The 18,447-nt window shown below is 51.0% G+C and overlaps 6 protein-coding genes across 6 annotated transcripts; 3 read left to right on the top strand and 3 right to left on the bottom strand.

Annotated features, from left to right (window-relative positions):
* Positions 1 to 85: 85 nt before the first annotated feature.
* Positions 86 to 3,992, top strand: LOC100906437 (carnitine O-acetyltransferase). The gene is made up of 11 exons (XM_003740663.1): positions 86 to 140; positions 622 to 795; positions 1,196 to 1,336; positions 1,461 to 1,565; positions 1,683 to 1,964; positions 2,063 to 2,160; positions 2,248 to 2,396; positions 2,492 to 2,655; positions 2,789 to 3,151; positions 3,292 to 3,429; positions 3,529 to 3,992. Exons 1-11 carry the CDS (start codon positions 87 to 89, stop codon positions 3,745 to 3,747), a joined length of 1,887 nt encoding a protein of 628 aa, XP_003740711.1. The 5' UTR covers position 86; the 3' UTR covers positions 3,748 to 3,992.
* Positions 3,844 to 7,154, bottom strand: MED22 (Mediator complex subunit 22). The gene is made up of 3 exons (XM_003740666.2): positions 6,970 to 7,154; positions 4,198 to 4,560; positions 3,844 to 4,091 (listed from the first exon to the last, which is right to left on the bottom strand). The coding sequence occupies exons 2-3, from the start codon at positions 4,530 to 4,532 to the stop codon at positions 3,965 to 3,967; spliced, it is 462 nt and encodes a 153-aa protein (XP_003740714.1). The 5' UTR covers positions 4,533 to 4,560; positions 6,970 to 7,154; the 3' UTR covers positions 3,844 to 3,964.
* Positions 4,749 to 6,569, bottom strand: APC7 (anaphase-promoting complex subunit 7). Its single transcript, XM_003740676.2, has one exon. It carries the CDS (start codon positions 6,520 to 6,522, stop codon positions 4,897 to 4,899), a length of 1,626 nt encoding a protein of 541 aa, XP_003740724.1. The 5' UTR covers positions 6,523 to 6,569; the 3' UTR covers positions 4,749 to 4,896.
* Positions 7,155 to 7,406: 252 nt separating the features above from the next.
* On the top strand, positions 7,407 to 9,007 carry RpL7A (ribosomal protein L7A). Its single transcript, XM_003740664.1, has 3 exons — positions 7,407 to 7,515; positions 7,816 to 7,939; positions 8,283 to 9,007. The coding sequence occupies exons 1-3, from the start codon at positions 7,513 to 7,515 to the stop codon at positions 8,960 to 8,962; spliced, it is 807 nt and encodes a 268-aa protein (XP_003740712.1). The 5' UTR covers positions 7,407 to 7,512; the 3' UTR covers positions 8,963 to 9,007.
* Positions 9,008 to 11,307: 2,300 nt separating this feature from the next.
* On the top strand, positions 11,308 to 13,479 carry LOC100906729 (leucine-rich repeat-containing protein 20). The gene is made up of 4 exons (XM_003740665.1): positions 11,308 to 11,539; positions 11,724 to 11,889; positions 12,016 to 12,161; positions 13,209 to 13,479. Exons 1-4 carry the CDS (start codon positions 11,422 to 11,424, stop codon positions 13,355 to 13,357), a joined length of 579 nt encoding a protein of 192 aa, XP_003740713.1. The 5' UTR covers positions 11,308 to 11,421; the 3' UTR covers positions 13,358 to 13,479.
* A 1,679-nt stretch (positions 13,480 to 15,158) lies between these two features.
* Positions 15,159 to 17,358, bottom strand: Etfb (Electron transfer flavoprotein beta subunit). Its single transcript, XM_003740662.2, has 6 exons — positions 17,179 to 17,358; positions 16,776 to 16,908; positions 16,011 to 16,195; positions 15,569 to 15,862; positions 15,374 to 15,476; positions 15,159 to 15,292 (listed from the first exon to the last, which is right to left on the bottom strand). Exons 1-5 carry the CDS (start codon positions 17,230 to 17,232, stop codon positions 15,378 to 15,380), a joined length of 765 nt encoding a protein of 254 aa, XP_003740710.1. The 5' UTR covers positions 17,233 to 17,358; the 3' UTR covers positions 15,159 to 15,292; positions 15,374 to 15,377.
* Positions 17,359 to 18,447: the final 1,089 nt, after the last annotated feature.

The raw sequence follows: 18,447 nt of genomic DNA, 5'->3' as shown, positions 1-18,447 counted from the left end.
GTATCGTCTCTGGACCGTGGGACCTCTATAGTGGATGGGTCTATCTCTACGTTGCTGTTCGGAAGACACCGATATACAAAATTGAAATGGTTTCCCGATTTCTCAGAAATGTCTCGAAGCAGGCCATTTGGGCGCACCAGGTTTGTTTCTGGGAGAAAGCTGGATCTACTGCGGCGCTGGATCCTCCTCTGATGACCAGTGATAGTGAGGACTGCCGATTTTCTCCGCCGTCCGTCGCTTCCTCGTACTTCTATGGAGTCGCCATGTATCGGTGCTAGAGTTTTTCCTCCCGTGATAGTTCTGGTGCACTGACGCATAGTAAGGTCGGTGGAAAAGCGGCACGAGTTCTCGTTCCTTTGGGGTTCTCAATCGAAGACGAAACAGATCTGTGTTGCGCTTCGGAGTCCTGCCGCTCAGATAGCAGTGATGTCAGATGACACACCTGAGATGGGGTGGATACCCGAGAAGATCAGATGAATTTCCTCGTACTGACTGGGACGCGCTTTCGGGGGACCCTGTCGAGTTTGAGATCGCGGGGAGCGTTCACGAGCTTATCGAGAGCTCTCCGAAACTCCCTTGATGGCGAGGTAAGACGCTAAACGACCTTCGAAACTTTCACAGCGCCTCGCGCCACCTGCCAAGTTCTCGAGTATGGCGATCCACAAGGGGGACATGTTATCCCGCCAGTCAGAGCTTCCGAAGCTCCCGGTGCCTCCTCTGAAGGAATCGGTCGATAAGTACCTCGAGAGCGTCAAACCTTTCCTCAGTCAGGCAGAATTGGTCACGACCCGGAAGGTTAGTATCCAAAGACTCCCGGAGCTTCGAAGTAGTGCTCCCCATCTGAGAATTTAATTTTCGCTAAAAGATCCCAATGAAAAAGATTCAAAGCACCGCTTCGATTAGGCTGATATTACGCTACCTGGGATACCGACTTCTTCGATAGATACGTATGAGGAAGTCTCGCATCAGGATGCTCATTGAGAATGTGTGCGTTCCAACTCGAAGTGAAGAGTGACCGTGACAAATTTTCCTCCTCCGGAAAAGCAAAAGATTTTCCGAACTACCAGAACCACCAGCGAAGCTCCAATTAGGATCTCCCTGCGGGGAAACCGCGATCCGGCGCTACCGATTGAGCTCGATCCTGAGCGAAATGAAATCAAGTATCGAATGACCAGATGATCTCCTCTCTGCGCAGCTGGCCCAGGAGTTGGTTGCACCAGGAGGTGTGGGGGAGACTCTTCACAAGTTGCTCCAGGACCGAGCCACCAAAACGGACAATTGGCTCTCCGATTGGTGGCTGGAAGGCGCATACTTGGGATACAGAAATCCAGTTGTCGTGAGTTCTTCTCGGTTTCTCTCGATTCGGACCATTACATGTATGATATGATTTATTTGTATATATTCCCCCGAGTTGAGCTGCCTTGCGATCACCTATAACGACGGCCTAATAATTCTTGTAGGTGTACAGCTCTCCTGCCATGGCCATGCCGCGGCAAGAGTTCAAGGACTTCAAGCATCAATTTGCTTACGCGGCCTCTCTCGTGCAAGCCGTTCTGGATTTCAAGGTTGGGCCCGGTGAAAAGAGTCTGATGATGATAATTCACCGGATCATCCCCGTGTTCTTCAAAGCTCGTTTCATCTGGAGCAGACAAGGGAACTCTCAATCGCTATCTCGCCCCCAGGCTCACATCGACAACGAAACTATGTCGACTGAAGTCCAAGGTAAGGCGCCTCTGGATATGATGCAGTACAAGAACATTCTCGGGACCCATCGGGAGCCGCACATCCCGCTGGACAAGCTATTCCACGCACGAGACAGCAAACACATCGTCGTGGCCTATCAGGGAAATTTTTATGAGGTCAAGGTTTACGACACTGAAGGCAGGCAGCTGGCGACCGCACAAATCCTCCAACAGCTGCACGAGATCCGAGTTGACAGTCTCGAGAAAGGCAAAGGCCCTCAGGTCAGTACCATGGACGGAGCTCAAAGAACATCGTCAGCGTGTGAGCAAGACTTACCTCTCCTGACTCGCGGATTCGTTCAATCGATCCTGACGCGCAGGTCGGGATTCTCACGACCCAGCATCGCGATCTCTGGGCGCAGAGCTTCGAAAACCTCTCTGCACATCCGAAGAATCGGCAGTCTCTCCAAAGAATAAGGTGATTCCTCATCAGACCTATTGACTTCTATAGAGCTTCAGGTTCCCATTCCCAGCGATCCTTGACGACGTACGATTGTATTCCCAGAGACGCTATCATTCTCCTATGTCTGGACGATCCCCTCACAGAAGTTACTCCCTGGAGTACAGTTTCTGCTCAACAGCTGCTGGTGGGTGGTAAGAACGGAGAGAACGCCGGCAACCGTTGGTGTGACAAGGCAATCCAATTCATTGTTGGTAAGTGTAGTTTAGCCACCATTGGCGATGCCCCGGTCACTGTACCCTAGCACGGAGATGGAGCCTCCTGAATCTCTTGCTTGTCTTAAAATTAGGACTCGAGGGGAACGTCGGCCTACTGTACGAGCACTCGCCAGCAGAAGGGCCCCCTGTCGCCGGCTTGCTCGATTTTTGTGCGAAGCAAGCGTCCGTGTGGCCGATCCCGCCGGAACAGAGCCCTTTCCGGCCAGAGAAGCTGGACTTCACCATCAACGTTGGCGTGAGGAATCTTCGCATGTTTCTCATAGAACTCGGCCTGGACTCGAAATCGAGCCTTGGGCGGGCCGAGATCGATCGCGTTCATAGAAAAAACGTACGCAAGCTCTCATCGTGAACCTTCCTTAATCTTGCAGATCGGGCAGGACATTCAAGTGGCGAGGAATGATCTGAAGAAGCTCGTCGACAATCTTGAGCTGTCCTTAGAAACATACGGGAAGTACGGCAAGGATTTCGTGAAATCGTGCGGTCTCAGTCCGGACAGCTATATCCAAATGGCAATCCAGCTGGCTTTCTACCGAACCCATAACTGTCCTGGTGCGTGTTACGAGACAGCGACCTTGAGACGCTTCCTCGGGGGAAGAACGGAAACGATCCGGAGCTGCTCCGAAGAAAGTGTCCGCTTCTGCAGAACATTTTTGGATAACCAGGCGAACGTCAAAGACAAAGTTGGATCTCTGCGTACCGCGGTCGAAGCTCACAAGCGATACACGAACTCGGTAAAGTCCGTATTTGCATGGATGACTGAATCGCGCGAGTCTCATCGCACTCGGGTACAATTTGTCTCCGATCTGGAAGCGACGATCCGGTAGCAGCCGAGCTCCGGTTTCTCTCAAATTATTGTTTTTTTTCCTCACAGGCCGTGGCGGGTCTAGGCGTCGACAGATTGTTTTTCGGGATGAAGAGGATAGCGTCTGAAGCTGGAATTCAGATTCCGAACTTCTTCTTCGATAAGAGTATGGTTGTATCCACGCACTTCAGGCTTTCCACGAGCCAGGTACAAACTCGTCGGGATTCGTTTTTCGCATCTTTCCTATCGATTCAACCACCGTCATGTACCGATACATAGGAGCTGACGAAGAGTTTGCCATTATAGGTAGCAGCGAAATCTCGATCTGTGATGTTCTACGGACCTCTGGTACCGGACGGGTACGGCTGCTGCTACAACCCTGGCAATGACTACATACTGTTCGGTCTTTCCGACTACAAAGACTGCCCAACGACGAATCTCGACGACTTCAGAAGCTCCTTACGTGACAGTCTCGATCAGATGAGAGACTACCTCGTGGCCGACAGTATAAAATCGAAGCTGTGATCAAATACTCGATCATTGTTTTCTTCCGATGCCCTCGGAGCTCGATCCGAGAAAACGGAGCCGCCTCAAATACGACGTGCGCATCATGACAATTACTATTTCAATCGTGCCGTGCGTAGAACGTTCTGCGTCTGTGAACAATTTATTCTATTCCCGGTCTACATCTTTACAGGAGCTGTCGACTTATTTACAATAAAACAAATAATCACGCCGAATCCTACTTATTGGGCGGTGTTTTGTACGCCGAGGAATAGTATTCTTCCTCGAGCTCGTACAGCTCAGAAGCCATATCGTCGCGCAGAGCCATCAGCCGCTGATCGCAGTCCTGTTGCACCGAGCAAAACCTGGAATGCATCAAAAAAATCAGACGCTTCGACAATGCTCGAATTGAGTAGAATGGTCGTCATGAGGGAGATGCATGGAGCTCGGCCTTCCCGGACATGTACTCACTTTTGACTCGAAGCTTGTATCGAGTCGTTGATAAACGGGAAATCGTTCAGTATCAGATACTGCTTAATGTCCGCAATGAGTCGCACGAGTTTTTCCCCGGCGCGGATCATGTTAGCAGCCCGCACGCTCATCTCGTATTGATCCTCGGTGCATTGGAGCTGACGCAAAACTTGTCCTTCTTCCTCAACGGTCGGAACTTTGCTGCTCTTTAGAATCTCTTGGAAATTGTCGATCATAGCGCGTATGTCGTCTTTAAGACGCTTTTGATAACTCTTCAACAGAGCATCCTTGTCTCGAGCAGTTGTGGTTCCGGCCCCGGGCTTCGGTTGCGACATCGTGTCTTCAGTAGTTGGAACGATAGGCCTGGAAAATATCATGGGATTCCGGTGTCACTGAAACGATCAAACTCGGAGACTGTTCGGCATCGTACGAGGACTCCCAAGGGGAAGGGGATCCGGCTATCATCCACGTTCATCTACGAGAAAGAGTGGGCAAGGATGAGTTTGAAGGCACAAGACTTTCCACCCGACGAGTGGATGCCCCTGCTTTATTGATATTTCGTCTCGCTAACACTTTCATCATTTATATATAGGGCGATCCAAATATTTTACTGTACAATTCGTATGTATTCTTTCGATTCTCCAAAGGCAGCTTCATCTTTCTCTCACACAATCAAGTGGTCGAGGGCCTAGCTCACGATCAAAATTCGTCGCTCCAGACCCCGTCACCATCGCTGTCATCGTTGTTAGCCTCGGATTCTCGATCGTCATCCATTTCCATATCATAGCTCTGCTCTCCCCCGACGGACTGTTCGACAAGTTGTATGCCTTTCTTGACTTGAGCATTGCCCGGATCGAGGTTCAAAGCGATGCCGTAATGGAAGAGTGCTTGTTCGGGCTCATTGGTCTTGTGGAGAAATTCCGCGTACATCTGATGCAGTCTGAGCGTGCTGCCAACCAGCTGCAGCTTCTCGCTGAGGAGCTGCACTCCACCTTGGTAGTTCCGAGTCTGATCGAGTATTTCAGCGAGATCGTATATCGCCGGCAGATATCCCGGATCATGCGCTAGGACTCTTTCGAGGTAGGATCTAGCCTTTTCGATCTGGTTGTTTTTCGCGAGCGCTTCGGCTTTTAACGTGAGCGTCCGCGGACTCTGTCCCAGTTGCCGAATAGCGTTCGTGGCAGCTGTCTGAGCGTCGGAGAAACGATTCTGGGACAGATAGCACGTCACCTGGCCTCGGTACGGTTCGAAGCGATGAGGGGCGATGATTTGAGCTTCGCTGTACGTCGAGGCTGCGCTCTGGAAGCCTCCGATGGCGAAGAGGATCTCAGCTTTGAGAATTACGGCATTCACGTGTTTCGGGTTCATGTCCAGAGCTTTATCGCACATGTGTCTTGCCCGCGGGAATTTCCCCCGGTTGTAGCACAGATAGCCCAGAGCGACCCATGTTTCCGGCATACTGTCGCTCAGCGACAAGAGATGATTGCTCAATTGTTCCAGTTCCTTGGATCTCTTCTCGCGCATCAGGAGGCTCGCGTACAAATCCATTCCCCTGACTTGATACTTGTCTGCTTTCACGGCTCGCTCGAAAGCGCCGAGGGCCTTGTTGCTCTCACCCTGGAAGTAGTGCAACTTGGCCAACATGAGACTCACGTCGAAGCTCTCTTTCAACTGCAAAGACGTGTCGAGAGACTGGAAAGCTTCGAGTGCCTTCGAGGTATTCTTCGAGTGCAGGTCTCCGCAAGCGGCAACGAATGCCGGCAGCCACTCCATGGTGACGTGAAGACCTTTCGACGTGACCATCGACGACACGTCCGCGGCTTTCATGTTTAACTCGAGTAACGACGTTATCGCTGCGATCGCGTAGGGATTCACTTTGAGAACGTCCTTGTAGCAAGCGATGGCACCCCGGTCGTTGCCTTGACTCTGGTAGAGTCTTCCGAGCGCCATATTCATTTTGGGAGTTCGTTGCTTGAGCGGTATGTTCTCGAGCGTACTCGTGGCCAAGCGTATCTCTTTCCTGCCCAAAAGACATTGGTATATTCTATACTGTACTTCTGCGTGTGGTGTTATATCTTCGTGCTGACGCTTCCGCACGACGGATCGCTTCAATTGTAGCGCCTGCTCGTACATGAGCTCGGCTTTCTTGAACTGACGCGATTCTCGGAGCACGTCGCCATACCACACAAGAGCTTGGTATCGGTGCGAAGGCATCAACACGTCGTCGCAATTCCTGTCCACCGTGAGCAGCAAAGAGGCCAGGATTTCGAGATCGTCGTAAAGTCCATCTTCGTACAGTTGTCGAAGAACCTCAATCGCCGACATTTCCGCGGACCTCCTCGATCACCGCTCCGAGGAGTCTCTGGTCGAAGACGATAGCGTCCGGGGCTGTAAGACGACAACCGTTGGCCGAGCTCGTTTTCGCATCGAAACTTATTTACATAGAGAGCCCTTTATGAGGATGGGCATTCTCCGAACTACATACATTGTCGCCGACGGAGACGATTACCTATACAGGATCACTTGATAATCGTCGTCTGGCCATGCATCGCGGCCGGCTCGATCGTATCATGGAGCGAAGAGATAGAAGCTCTCGTCCCCGAAATGTTCCACCATCGATCGGTGAATCTCTCTTCCGATGATTCCCCGGAACGTTCGTCCTCTGAGCCCGCAGAATCAGACCTCTCTCTCCCAGACCCAATGCGCCGACTTCAATCGAACCGTAATCGCAACCCGACACTCCGCGAATGAAAGCGTAACCATATTACGTACCTCCTAGATCAGACGAGATTTAAGATGTTCCCAGCGAGCGCCCTCTCCTTGATCACGACCAGGGCCCTATCGGCTTTTCCGCTTGATGAGAAACTATTTCTGGAGGTTGCTACGGATTGCGCTCACGGACATGTTTTCGACAGCGGGACAGTGGAAACTCGTCGTCTCACATCTGATCGGTGGACGGACGGAGGAGTCAACAAACAAACACAAACCCGGCCGGTTCCGTGATCTCCGAACGGACGCCTTCGAAGCTTCGGTTTAATGCAGGATTCGGGACGGGAACAATTTTCCGAAATACGGGACGACCGGCAGTAGAAGAAGAGGTTTCTCACCTCAAGTTGTATCGAGGAAAAAAATATAATTCCCCTCCGACAGTTCAAGTGTCCACTAGAGGGCGCTGGGATCGCGACGCTAAGATGGCCGCCAGGTTGTAGACGATGGTCCTTTTCGCCTGCAGCTTTGGCCACGAGCGTGGTGTGCTGCAGAAATCCGGTTAAATCGGGAATTTAGTTCCGAACTCGGTCGTCTATCAAATTAAAAATGGTGAGTCGTGTCAGCAAGGAAGCTCGAGCATCGATTTTAATGACGATCGTCCCCGTTTCGCTGTCCTCAGCTGAAATTGAATGTCCCCAGAGCCCGGCCGCATGCCGGCCTCGATTCGTTTAATTACCATGATGTACATTGAATCTCTTCACCTGATTGGAGTTCGAGATTGAGCTTTCCAAACGGATGTGAACTTGACGTCTGACAATTTTAGAGAATTTTCTCGTTGAGGGGTTGTCAGCTCACCAATCTGAAGCGATTCGCTCCTCTAAGCCGTTTTCGTACGAATGATTATTGCAGCCTCCGGCTTTGAAGGGCAAAAGCAAGAAGAAGATCGCGCCGGCGCCGCTTTCTCAGCGCAAGGGGGCTGCGAAGAAGCAGGAAAACCCCCTCTATGAAAGTCGTCCGAAACGCTTCTCGATCGGTGAGTGAAGGCCTATGATGCTCGGTCCACGTGGACTGCGTTCGATGGACGAGGCTGCTGAACCCGCGATGGGTTCGCTACCGAATCCATCCCGTCAGAGCTAGGCCCGAAGTCCCCCGCAACGGGGACTGTTATCCAGCCGATGAAACGCGTCTTCGAGAAAGCGTTAGGCTGAGAGATAACTTCACTCGTTATAACTGAGCAAGAGGAGACACCAGCTGGTGAGGCCGTCTCTCGACGTGTTCGTGGAGTCGGAGCACAGGGATACGCTTCATCGTGTTTCAAGGTTTGGCCGATTTTCGATTCCGCTAACAGAGCTGTCTGTTCCGCTTTCTCCTATTAGGTGAGGACATCCAGCCTCGTCGAGACCTCACTCGTTTCGTTCGTTGGCCGAAGTATATCCGTCTCCAGCGACAGAAGGCCATTCTGTACTCGCGTATCAAGGTCCCGCCGGCAATCAATCAGTTCTCGCAGACGTTGGACAAACAAACGGCGACGAATCTCTTCAAGCTGCTGGACAAATACCGTCCCGAAGACCGCAAAGCTCGCAAGCAGCGTCTCAGAGCTCGCGCCGAAGCCAAGGCCGCCGGTAAGGCCGACGAGCCTGGTAGCAGACCAAACGCAATCCGCCAGGGTGTGAACACCGTGACGACCGCTGTCACGAATAAGAAAGCCAGCCTCGTCGTCATCGCCCATGACGTCGATCCCATCGAGCTCGTCATCTTCCTTCCGGCGCTCTGCCGCCGTATGGGAGTTCCCTACTGCATCGTGAAAGGCAAAGCTCGTCTCGGTACGGTCTGCCGTAGGAAGACATGCTCCGCGCTGTGTCTGACCACCGTCAACCGAGAAGACGAGCAATCCCTCGGCAAGATCGTCGAGTCGATCAAGACGAACTTCAACGAGCGCTTCGACGAGATCAGGAAGCACTGGGGTGGTGGTATCGTCTCGAACAAGAGCCAGGCTCGCATTGCCAAGCTCGAAAAGGCCAAGGCTAAGGAACTTCAACAGAAGGCGCAAATCTGAGCAAGTTTCGAATAAAAGTTACGGCTTTCGATGGAACCGAAGTTTGTCCTCCAGTTCTCTTTATTTCTCGAATCCCCCAGTCATGAAGCACTTGCTATCGCTCTAAGGCAAATTGAATGAATAAATATAAATTAATCCTCGCATATGAATTAGAATGAGAAGAAATAGCTATTGACAAACGGCCTATCAGAAAACTCTCGGAACCTATCTCGAACTCGGGACTACTCGCGTTCGGAAAATATACACTCTGATCGGTCATTCAAACCCTGATTCCGATGATAATTGTGAGCAGAAGAGTATCGCAGCTTGCGAAGGGGGTCTGCAATCGCGAAAGAGAGCTGATCGGTATAGGGGAAGAGCACCGTTGACGCTACGATGGCGAGAGCGAACTCTTGAGGACGCGAAGTGCTTAGACGTCATCACCGTTCTATTTAAACTGTCTACTACCTATGACTCGCTCAGCTTCGTCGGACTCAGCGCACACGCCCTTCACGCGCAGTCTCATGATATCGCGAGAAAAAACGCTATCGTCGCCACGTGCGTCTCTGCTTTGTTCATATACCTCATCGAAGCCGCCGTCTTCCCGCGCTCTTTGCACTTCTCGACGCCCATCCGGCGAATTCGTTCAGCATCCCCGGATCCGATAGATCTCAAGAAAGAGTACATTGGCCCGATACCTACGATGACTCAGGTCCATCTATCAGACAGAGCGATCTGAATCTCTGAGGCTTGGTCAACAGGGACGTTGCGTCGGCGAAGTTCTCGAGCACGATCGCAGACAAGCAGACTCCTGTCCTGGAGAACAGCGTTTCTAGACCGTTCGACGAATTCATGGCCCGAGTCAAGGCCCCTCCTATGCTTGAGACGCGGGACATAACTTGAGACGACGCCATCTCCATTGGTCGATACCGTTCCCTCCATGATTTCTGAAAGATGACAGCAGTCGATAGGCTAGGTAGTCCAAGCTCCCCATGATCTTCGCCTGCGAGAGCGCAGGAGCTATCCTCGTCCCCGAAGATAATTATGCAGCTTGGACCGAGATAATCTAGTATCCAGTCGCAGTATCTCTCTCGGAAACCCCCGCGCAGGCTCTGAAGGAGACTCTGCTTTATAAACCGAAAAGTACCTTATGGTGCTACGGGGGTCGAAGTGAGCTGAGATGCTCTCTAAGTTCCGAGGCCCGACGGCGAAGTCCAGCGGAGGCGCGCAAGCTAGACGTCGACAAGCAAACCGTCAATGTATCAATCCACTTCTCGATTCGAAAGGGAATCATTCATTGGGAATCGGGAACCCTCGCGAGTTCTTCGCGTTCGTGATGTTGCCCGAAAACTAAGAACGAAGTAATTTTGCGGATAGAGGCTGCCACTTCCCCGCAGCTTCTCGGTTACCGCCATTCTGCGAGTTCGACGTGTCCAGGGTCATAGTTCCCACGCTTCGGAGAAAAAAGTCCCAAAATAGAGGAGTTGGATGGGAAAACAGCTATATTCCTCTCGTAGATATACGAGCACAACTATTCGTGTGCGTAGGTCCGAGAGCTTGCTTTGTGTTTTCCATCTGCGAGATATGCATCTGAAAACAGCGAACTCAGCCTCTTCAGGCTCCATGACGTGTCGGAACGTGTCGGACATCCGGAACGTGTCGTACAGGTACGCGGGAGCACATCGATTCGCGAACACAATTCAGACAGTAATTCGGGCGATGACGAGAAAATCTCAACCAGAGTATTCAATCGACGATCCCGCGAAATGTATTCACACCCCGAATAACCCTTATCACTTTATCACAATGCGGGAGGTCGATCGCGCTGTTCACTCAAGTTGCTCGAACCCACTCGGCGAATATCCAGCTGTTGGGAGGGAGAAATAAACTATTACTCGAACATCTCCGCGCAGAGCCCAGGAGGCCGATGACTCCGTCAACGTCGATTGCGAAAGCCATACTGTTCCAGATCTAAGATACATGCAATCTGACTTGCTTCGATTGTTCAATTCGAGCGAAGCTCGAAACTGATCAAACCGAAGCGCTAATTTTAGAGGAAAAAAACCGGACTCGGTTCTCCCTTGTAAACCAGGGCTCGGCTCATTTTTACGCAGAAGAGTTAACGCGCAATAGTTCGAATTCACTTTGTGGTAAGCTACTTTCTCTCTTTCTCTTTCTTCGCCTCGGTCGGTCAATGTCTCTGTTCTCTGGGAGCTCTCGGCCTCACTCTTCCGTAGTCGTCGTACCGCGAGATCTGCGTAAAAGCTGTGTGGAGAGTTGTCGGTGAACAAGCGAGCGGATAGAGAGAATGTCTGGAAAGGAGGCTACAGCTTTAATGACGCCAGAGTCTGAACCCTGACGCACTCTACAAGAGCCCATCGGTCCCTGTCAAACTAGGTGTCGCACACCACTCAGTTGAAGATCGTGGAACGCGGACAGCTCAGGACTTTTGTGAATTTAGCCGATTGTCTCGCCGAGCGATGAGCTGCGGAATGCTAATCACGGAGCGCAGGCCTGATGACATCGTGGGCGCCGCGGGCCGTGGCGTCGTAAAGGTTGTGCATAGGATCTCCGACGCGGCAGAGAACCAGAACCTAGGTAAAGTTCGACCCAGAGTGAACTTCGCTGTGAACCGATCGCTAAGTCGCAGCTATCGTGTTATTTTTCCCCCGAGTTCTGTCTATACACCCCACGGTTCGGGGCCCGAGTCCGACGTTCTGCCGTCTCCGTGATGGTGCGTCTCGACGCTCAAGATTTCAGAGGTTCCGATTTTTCCTTGAAGATCTGTCGGCGTGCTCATTGGTGTCATTCCCCGATGCGGTGTACCTCCTCTTGCGCGACACCGTCGTGCTCCACTGTGATTTATCCGATAATGGACTCCGCAAGATTCCACCAAAACTCGCCAGGAAATTCACCAACATAACGCGGCTCAACCTAGCCTACAACAAGTATGCTTCTTTCCGCTCCGAGCTCTTACCGTATTTCGAATCCGTCTGAGGATGGAGCGTTTACCCGCTCCTTTGCTCCGAGAGTTCCTATGGAAAAGTCTCATGGATGCTCGTGTGTCGTTCCAGGCTCACCAACCTCCCAGAAGAGCTCTCCGAATTGCCGCATCTCACGCATCTCGATATCTCGAACAACGATTTCATCACATTTCCGTGGGTCGTTTTCAAAATGAAACAACTACGCTACCTCAACCTACGGGCTAACAATATTTTCGGTGAGCGGCGCAGGGATCAATTATGCTCCGTGAGAATGCCTACATAGGCGTCATGTCGTACTGAATTATTTCACGCAGTCGTCGACTGGAGCGAAAGTCTTCGAGCCCTCCCGTTCGCGGGATACCTTGGGCTGTGGTTGAGCTGAGCCCTGGAAGCCCCTTAGCTCATTCCACGGAGTGACCCGCGCTTCAAACTCATGTTTGGTTCTCACACCCACGAGAAGCCGCTCGCTAGCTGCGCAGCTCGGAACTGCAGGCCAACTGACTGAGAGACTCGCCTTCACGTCCTCCAGACTGTGTACACCCTCTTCGAGCGTATCTGTCGAGAAAGAACGGGTTTCAAGTTTTCCATGAAGTGACCTCAGGAAGACTGAGGCGCTAGCTGCCAAACATTATCTCTGAAACTCGGTTCTTCTCGACGTGGAGACTTGGATCTTTGAACGGTGCTCAAGAAGCCGGGCCTCGGATGCACATGTCCGTAGGTCGTCGTCGTCTGTAGACTCCGGCGACCGTGAGGCAGAAACGGACATTGTGAACCCTGTGAACTATGAGCATCTAAATATAGACAGGTCGTCGTGGAGGCCTCTTGTCCGAGCTTCTCTAAGCCCCCGAAAGGATGGCCGAACAATGTTCGGGTCTTACCGCAACCATTACCAGAAGCATTCAAATAGATTACTCGAGAAGTTACCGCGTGGGATAGCATTCTGAGTCATTCACTATCGAACGCGGGTCGTCGAGGGAGGACAAGAATGCTTGACGGACTTCACACATTTTCCACTCCTTTGTGGCAGACTGTGATCTTTGCTTTAAGGTTCCATCGTTTGGACCGACGCTCAGACTCCAGTCCTTTTCCCAAATTTTCCTCTACGAGGGCGCTCGCCAGCTACTCGTCACGAACGGACCGCACCGTACTTCTTACATTCCTTGATTGAACATATGTAATTGTTGAAGCTGCGAACGGGCTTCGGGCCCATTGCAGCGATCAGTTCCACTCATAACGTAATCTACCATGCGGTTGGAAATAACTTCCCTTTTCCCGTTCCACAGATATCGAAGCTGATTTCTTGAAGAACCTCCATCCAGACTGCGAGATCCACCTGGAAGATAACCCATTGTCGGAAAACTCGTGTAGGGACCTGGCCAAGCTCAATAGGAAACATATTTCCTTCTCTCCCTTCACGGAAGAAGATTTCTGATCCCTTGGTCGCACAAATATTCAGAAGGATTCGAGGAGGTTCGAGAGGAAGGTCATCCATGGCTCACTCTAGAGCTGTATTGGTGCTGTGCGCACAAGCTCTGAGACATTTCCTCCTTGTAAAGTCTATGATATTCACTTCCGCTTGTATGTATGTATTCCGTGTCGCTGCAGAAGCGCGATGCCGAAGTTGTTGAGCACTGTTCTAGTCGAAACCGATGCACATAGTCAAAGAATGTTGAGCTTGTAGAGAGGAGGAGGAAACGAGGATGCCATGAGAGCTCGGCCTTTAGGAACTATGCAGATGAGTCTCCTCTGTGGCATAATTTAAATCGTTGAATTCATGATGCCCCTCCAATGGAAGTTCTCCCCAGGCGAGAGGTTTACTACTGAGAATGCGTTCCGCCTCGGACCATGCATCGCCTTGAGGCGATTTTGGCCAATCTCGGCGATCTAGACCCGTCTCCGGCCGAGAGCTGATCAGGATGTAAAGCCTCCGGATAGAGGCATGCGGCGAATGTACACTTTGTACAACGAGATCTAGACCAGCAGTGATGGCAGGAGACTATATTTATTCGTTTTCCGCATGTGTATATTTTAGGGAAACATTTAACTCTCCTAGTGACGTTTGTGAGCTTTTGCTAAAATAAATGAGTGTGATACATCTAGAAAGAGCCGTCCTCCGGCGTCCGTATGTCCCCGATTCGTCTAGAACAGCTGGAAACACCTGGTCGGCTAGGAAATCTGTTAGGTTTAGCTGTCTGGGAACGGGGGATTCATTCAAAGCTCCCAGAAAATTTCCAGAGAAACTTCCGAATTCTTCTGTCTACTGAATCGATCGATACACAACAATTATTTAAGAAGACGAGCAATAAGGAACGTCCTCCTCCGCGAAGCATTCGCCGGGGCACCGCTGAGAACTGGAGCGTCCCTTGAATTGAGCTTCAGCCCGAGACAGCCGCCGTATTCCGAGCTGCTCGTTCGGCGAAAATTTCCACCGTAACGGGACCTTTCTAGTTTTCGTAACCTCTAATTCGACTAAGTCGTCAGATTTTCTGCCATTATTCGAGAAGGATCCGCCGAAACCTTCATCCGAACTGTCTTGATTCTTCAGCCTGATCGTCCGACAAACAGGCGATGCATAGTATCCAGCGGAGTAATAGTCAGCTGGCCTAGGATAGATAAGAGTCGTCACATAGTAATCGTTCAGAACTCCTCGGTAGGTCTTCATATAGCTCCCGATAGCGACGGAGCTCCCTGTGCAAGTTATCTCGGTGATTTTATGGTTGCGAGCTCGCGAGGGAGCCCAGATGAATCCCATAAGAGAGAAAAGTCGATTCCGCACATCCTGTCCGATTCCTCTCAGATCTGTCACATGAACGATATCTTGTATAATTCATTAAGCTAAATCAATCAGTCATTTGAATAAAACCGCGCCTATGCCCTGCCCTCGCCACATGACACACATGCCAACAGTCTGGCATGACCAGCCGAGCAGGAGCGTGCGAGTACTCTAAGGAATGCCTTTTCCTTGTTATGAGTAACTCATAACAAGATCGATCGGTCTATCTGGGACTTCTGTTCCCTGGAGCGGAGCGGTACCAGCGAATGAATCCATTAAAACATGACGTTGGTCAGGGCTACGTTCTCTAGCAAAGCTCCCCGTATTCGTACGAAAGTTGACGGAATAGCGCGGATGGAGGAGACCAGGTCTAGTCGACTCGGGAGTCTGCGCGGGAGCGCCCGGATGATGCAGAGAGTCACAACATCGACTTCACTGGCCAATGAAGACGTGGAATTCGTTAAAATGTCGAAAATTTATTCATCTCCAAAATCTTTAACTATATGTTCTACTACGCACAGATTCGATATGTACATCTGTTTGAAACTGTGCGAGAAAGACTACTGGTCCCTCCGATTGGAGCTATCGATGAACCTGGAGGGAGAGAGAGAGTCAATCGGGATTGATCAAGGATGAATAGATCGAGGAGCATCTGGAAAGGACTGAGGAGCTCACCAGGCTAAATGCGACCGAGGTCTTTGAGCTTGCCGAGAAGTTCGTCAACATTCTCCACCTTCGCACCAGCCTCTCGCACGGGAGGCTCCGCCACATTCACAACCTGTACAGAAGTCGAAGATATTAGCGAATCCCGATCGGGAGGAGAAAATGTCCGGGTCAACTCAATTGGATCATCCTACCGGCAATGCTCACCTTGATTCTTGCTGCGATATCGACACCAAGATCTTTCGCAGACAGTTTTTCCATGGGCTTCTTCTTTGCCTTCATGATGTTTGGCAGCGTTGCGTACCGAGGTTCGTTCAAACGAAGATCGGCACTTACGACGGCGGGGAGCTTCACTTTGATGTGCTCCAAACCACCGTCCACCTCACGGACAATTTTCAAGGAGTCTCCCTCAGGCTCAACTTGAGAAACGAAAGTCCCTTGAGGCCAATCGAGAACACCGGCAGTCATCTGAGCCGTCTGATTCAAGTCGTCATCGATTGCCTGAATGAATTGCGTATGGTCAATCATCACGTCGTCGCGTCGAAGCCATGCCATGTCGCATTAGTTCTCGCGTCGCCGGCGAACGCGATACTAGAAATCCTAGCAGACTAGCATCATCGCGCTCCTCGAGCGCTAGACTCCGACTCACCTGTTTGCCAACGAGAATTAAGTTCGCTTGGGTCCTCTCCGCCAACTTAGCCAAGATTTTCGATACGTGAACAGGCTGCAAGGTGGCGTATTCGGCTTCCGAAACCTCAACGTGGATTGCTTTATCCGCGCCCATGGCCAACGCTGTTCGTAGGGTTTCCTGGCAAGCGGCCGGTCCACAGGAAACTGAGAAGAGAAGCAATCGTCGCGATGAATTCCATATTCCGACAAGTCCTCAGACTCTACCAAGGGTGAATGAGGGCAAAAGTACTAAGTACAGGAATTCAGGATTCCTCCTAAGTATCCCCGAATCTCCGGGCTAATCAACAGTGAATCTCGATGCAGACGATTCTCCGTAGCTCGGCTCCCGATATGTCGAGGCGACATGGCAAGTCTTTGAATGCTTCACTAATCAGTCCTCGGATAATCCAGGAATGATCCAAGGTGCACCTATTTATCTATAAATATCCATCGTCCTTCGACAGAATGCCTACATCAAGACTTTCAGCTTCTCATTGCGCTGTCATCCTTTGTCATTGTTGGCTCCCCTGAATGGAGAGGAAGTACACGGCTGAGCGCAACCTCGCCGCCGTGGCAGCGCTGAACTGACGACAATCAGTGATTGCTAGCACCATGCTCACACACAAAATGGGCGAGTAGATTCAAGAGAGCTCCCCTTCGCGGTTCCCCATCGGATTCCTCCGTGGATTCGTACCCCACGGTCATTCCTTACCGAATATGCAGAAAGAAGAGAACTTATAGCTACCTGCGATAATCTCGGAAGCATGCTTCTTCTCTTTGAGTCTGACGGCTTCTTCTACGGCTATCTCGTCGAAAGGGTTGAGAGAATGTTTCACACCTTGGGTGACGACCCCAGAGTGATCTGGCTTCACACGGACCTGAAGGAAGAATTTCGTTATTGGCCTTCATTAAACTGAAACCATTCCCCGGACCTTTCTTGTTCATTACATCCGCGTAACGTTCAGCAGCGTCAACAGATGTGATCAGGGCAGATTTGAACTAGTCTTCCCGTATTCGTAACCGGACCTTGGCTCGATACAGGTCGGCAAACGGTTCCTGAACCGTAATACAATATTCCACGCAGGCCCCTCACGAAATGAGCCCTCGATAGCAGTTGTCCTGCCGGTACGATATCGAAGGAGACTCACCTTCACCGCGTAGTCAATGACACGCTTACATCCCACAAGAATTCTCAGAGACATATTTCCCTACTATCGGACGCCAAGAAACGGAAAAACAAGGTGAAGTTTGGCTCGGTGAGCTCACACACGATTCGGGTCAACAAGAGTAGATGGACTTATGTGAGCTGCTGCTGCTGTCGATGGAGTAGGTATATGACAACACAGATGAGCCGCCATGTTTTTTCGAGGAGGAGAGTGAGAGTGATACCACACTCGACTCTTCTCAGCGCAAACCGCTCGCTGTGACCACTCGGGGCTTCTCGGGGCAGGAATGAGAGATTCCTGGGCGCTTATACCATGAGGATGGTCATTGAAATCAGAAGAAGAGTCCATTGTACCAGATTTGTTTTGACCCTGAGCAGCAGAATGAATCTCCCACAAGCAGCTACGGATTGCATCGGGGATCTCCGCTGCTCCGTCATCCTCCTTTCACCAACACGCTTGCTCTGGCTGATTCGCGAGCAGCCAATTTGAGCCAAGGATCGATCATTGTAGTCATAAGGATTCTTAACCACAATCAGCGCCCTCCCAGGAGATTGAGGACCTTATGTCGAAAGTCCCCTCATACAAAAGTTCTTCCTCCGCTTCACCCCGCTACGAAGCGCTTCGTCTGTACTGTGCCCATATTGATCCTGCATATCCTGATATATATACGCTTAGCATTCCCCTTGATTTCACAACACGGACTACTTAGTTCACAGTGGAATAATTGACAAGGTAATATCGGTATTCAGTTACCACAATGCCGATCGACAACACTCCAAATCGAAGAATTATTATCGATATAACTTTCCCGCTCTTAGCTTCACCGTCAGAACTTTCATGAATTTCTCCCTAGCTGAATAGCCCCGCAAGTTTCCTCGGTGTCTCTGAACCCCATTGATTAGCATTACATCTCACGTCGATGCGACTCAAGAATTCAATGCAAAAGCGCCCGAGGGAACGCAAGACGTCTTCGCGGGGACAACTGGAAGCGTGAAGAGAGCTCTCCACTGACGTTCCAGTGGCCACAGGGGAGAGCAGAGCCCGAAAGGATATTTATGCAAAAGTCGACCCCGGAAGTAGAACTTGAATCAGAAATTCCCAGACTTTCCCTTTGGAGGTACAGGGTTCCTCGTCATTTTCTCGGAAAAGCGAAAAAGGGAGCTATGCCACTTGAATAGCTTAAGGTCGTTGCCTCCATCTTCAGTCACAATTGAACTGGCACTCAATCTATTCTCGAGAGGGTTGAGAAAA

This window comes from Galendromus occidentalis, unplaced genomic scaffold (assembly GCF_000255335.2).
Source record: "Galendromus occidentalis unplaced genomic scaffold, Mocc_1.1 scf7180000077083, whole genome shotgun sequence".
NCBI lineage: Eukaryota > Metazoa > Arthropoda > Arachnida > Mesostigmata > Phytoseiidae > Galendromus > Galendromus occidentalis.
The sequence above is the reverse complement of the archived record's forward strand: the minus strand, read 5'-3'. Positions and strand labels throughout refer to the sequence as shown.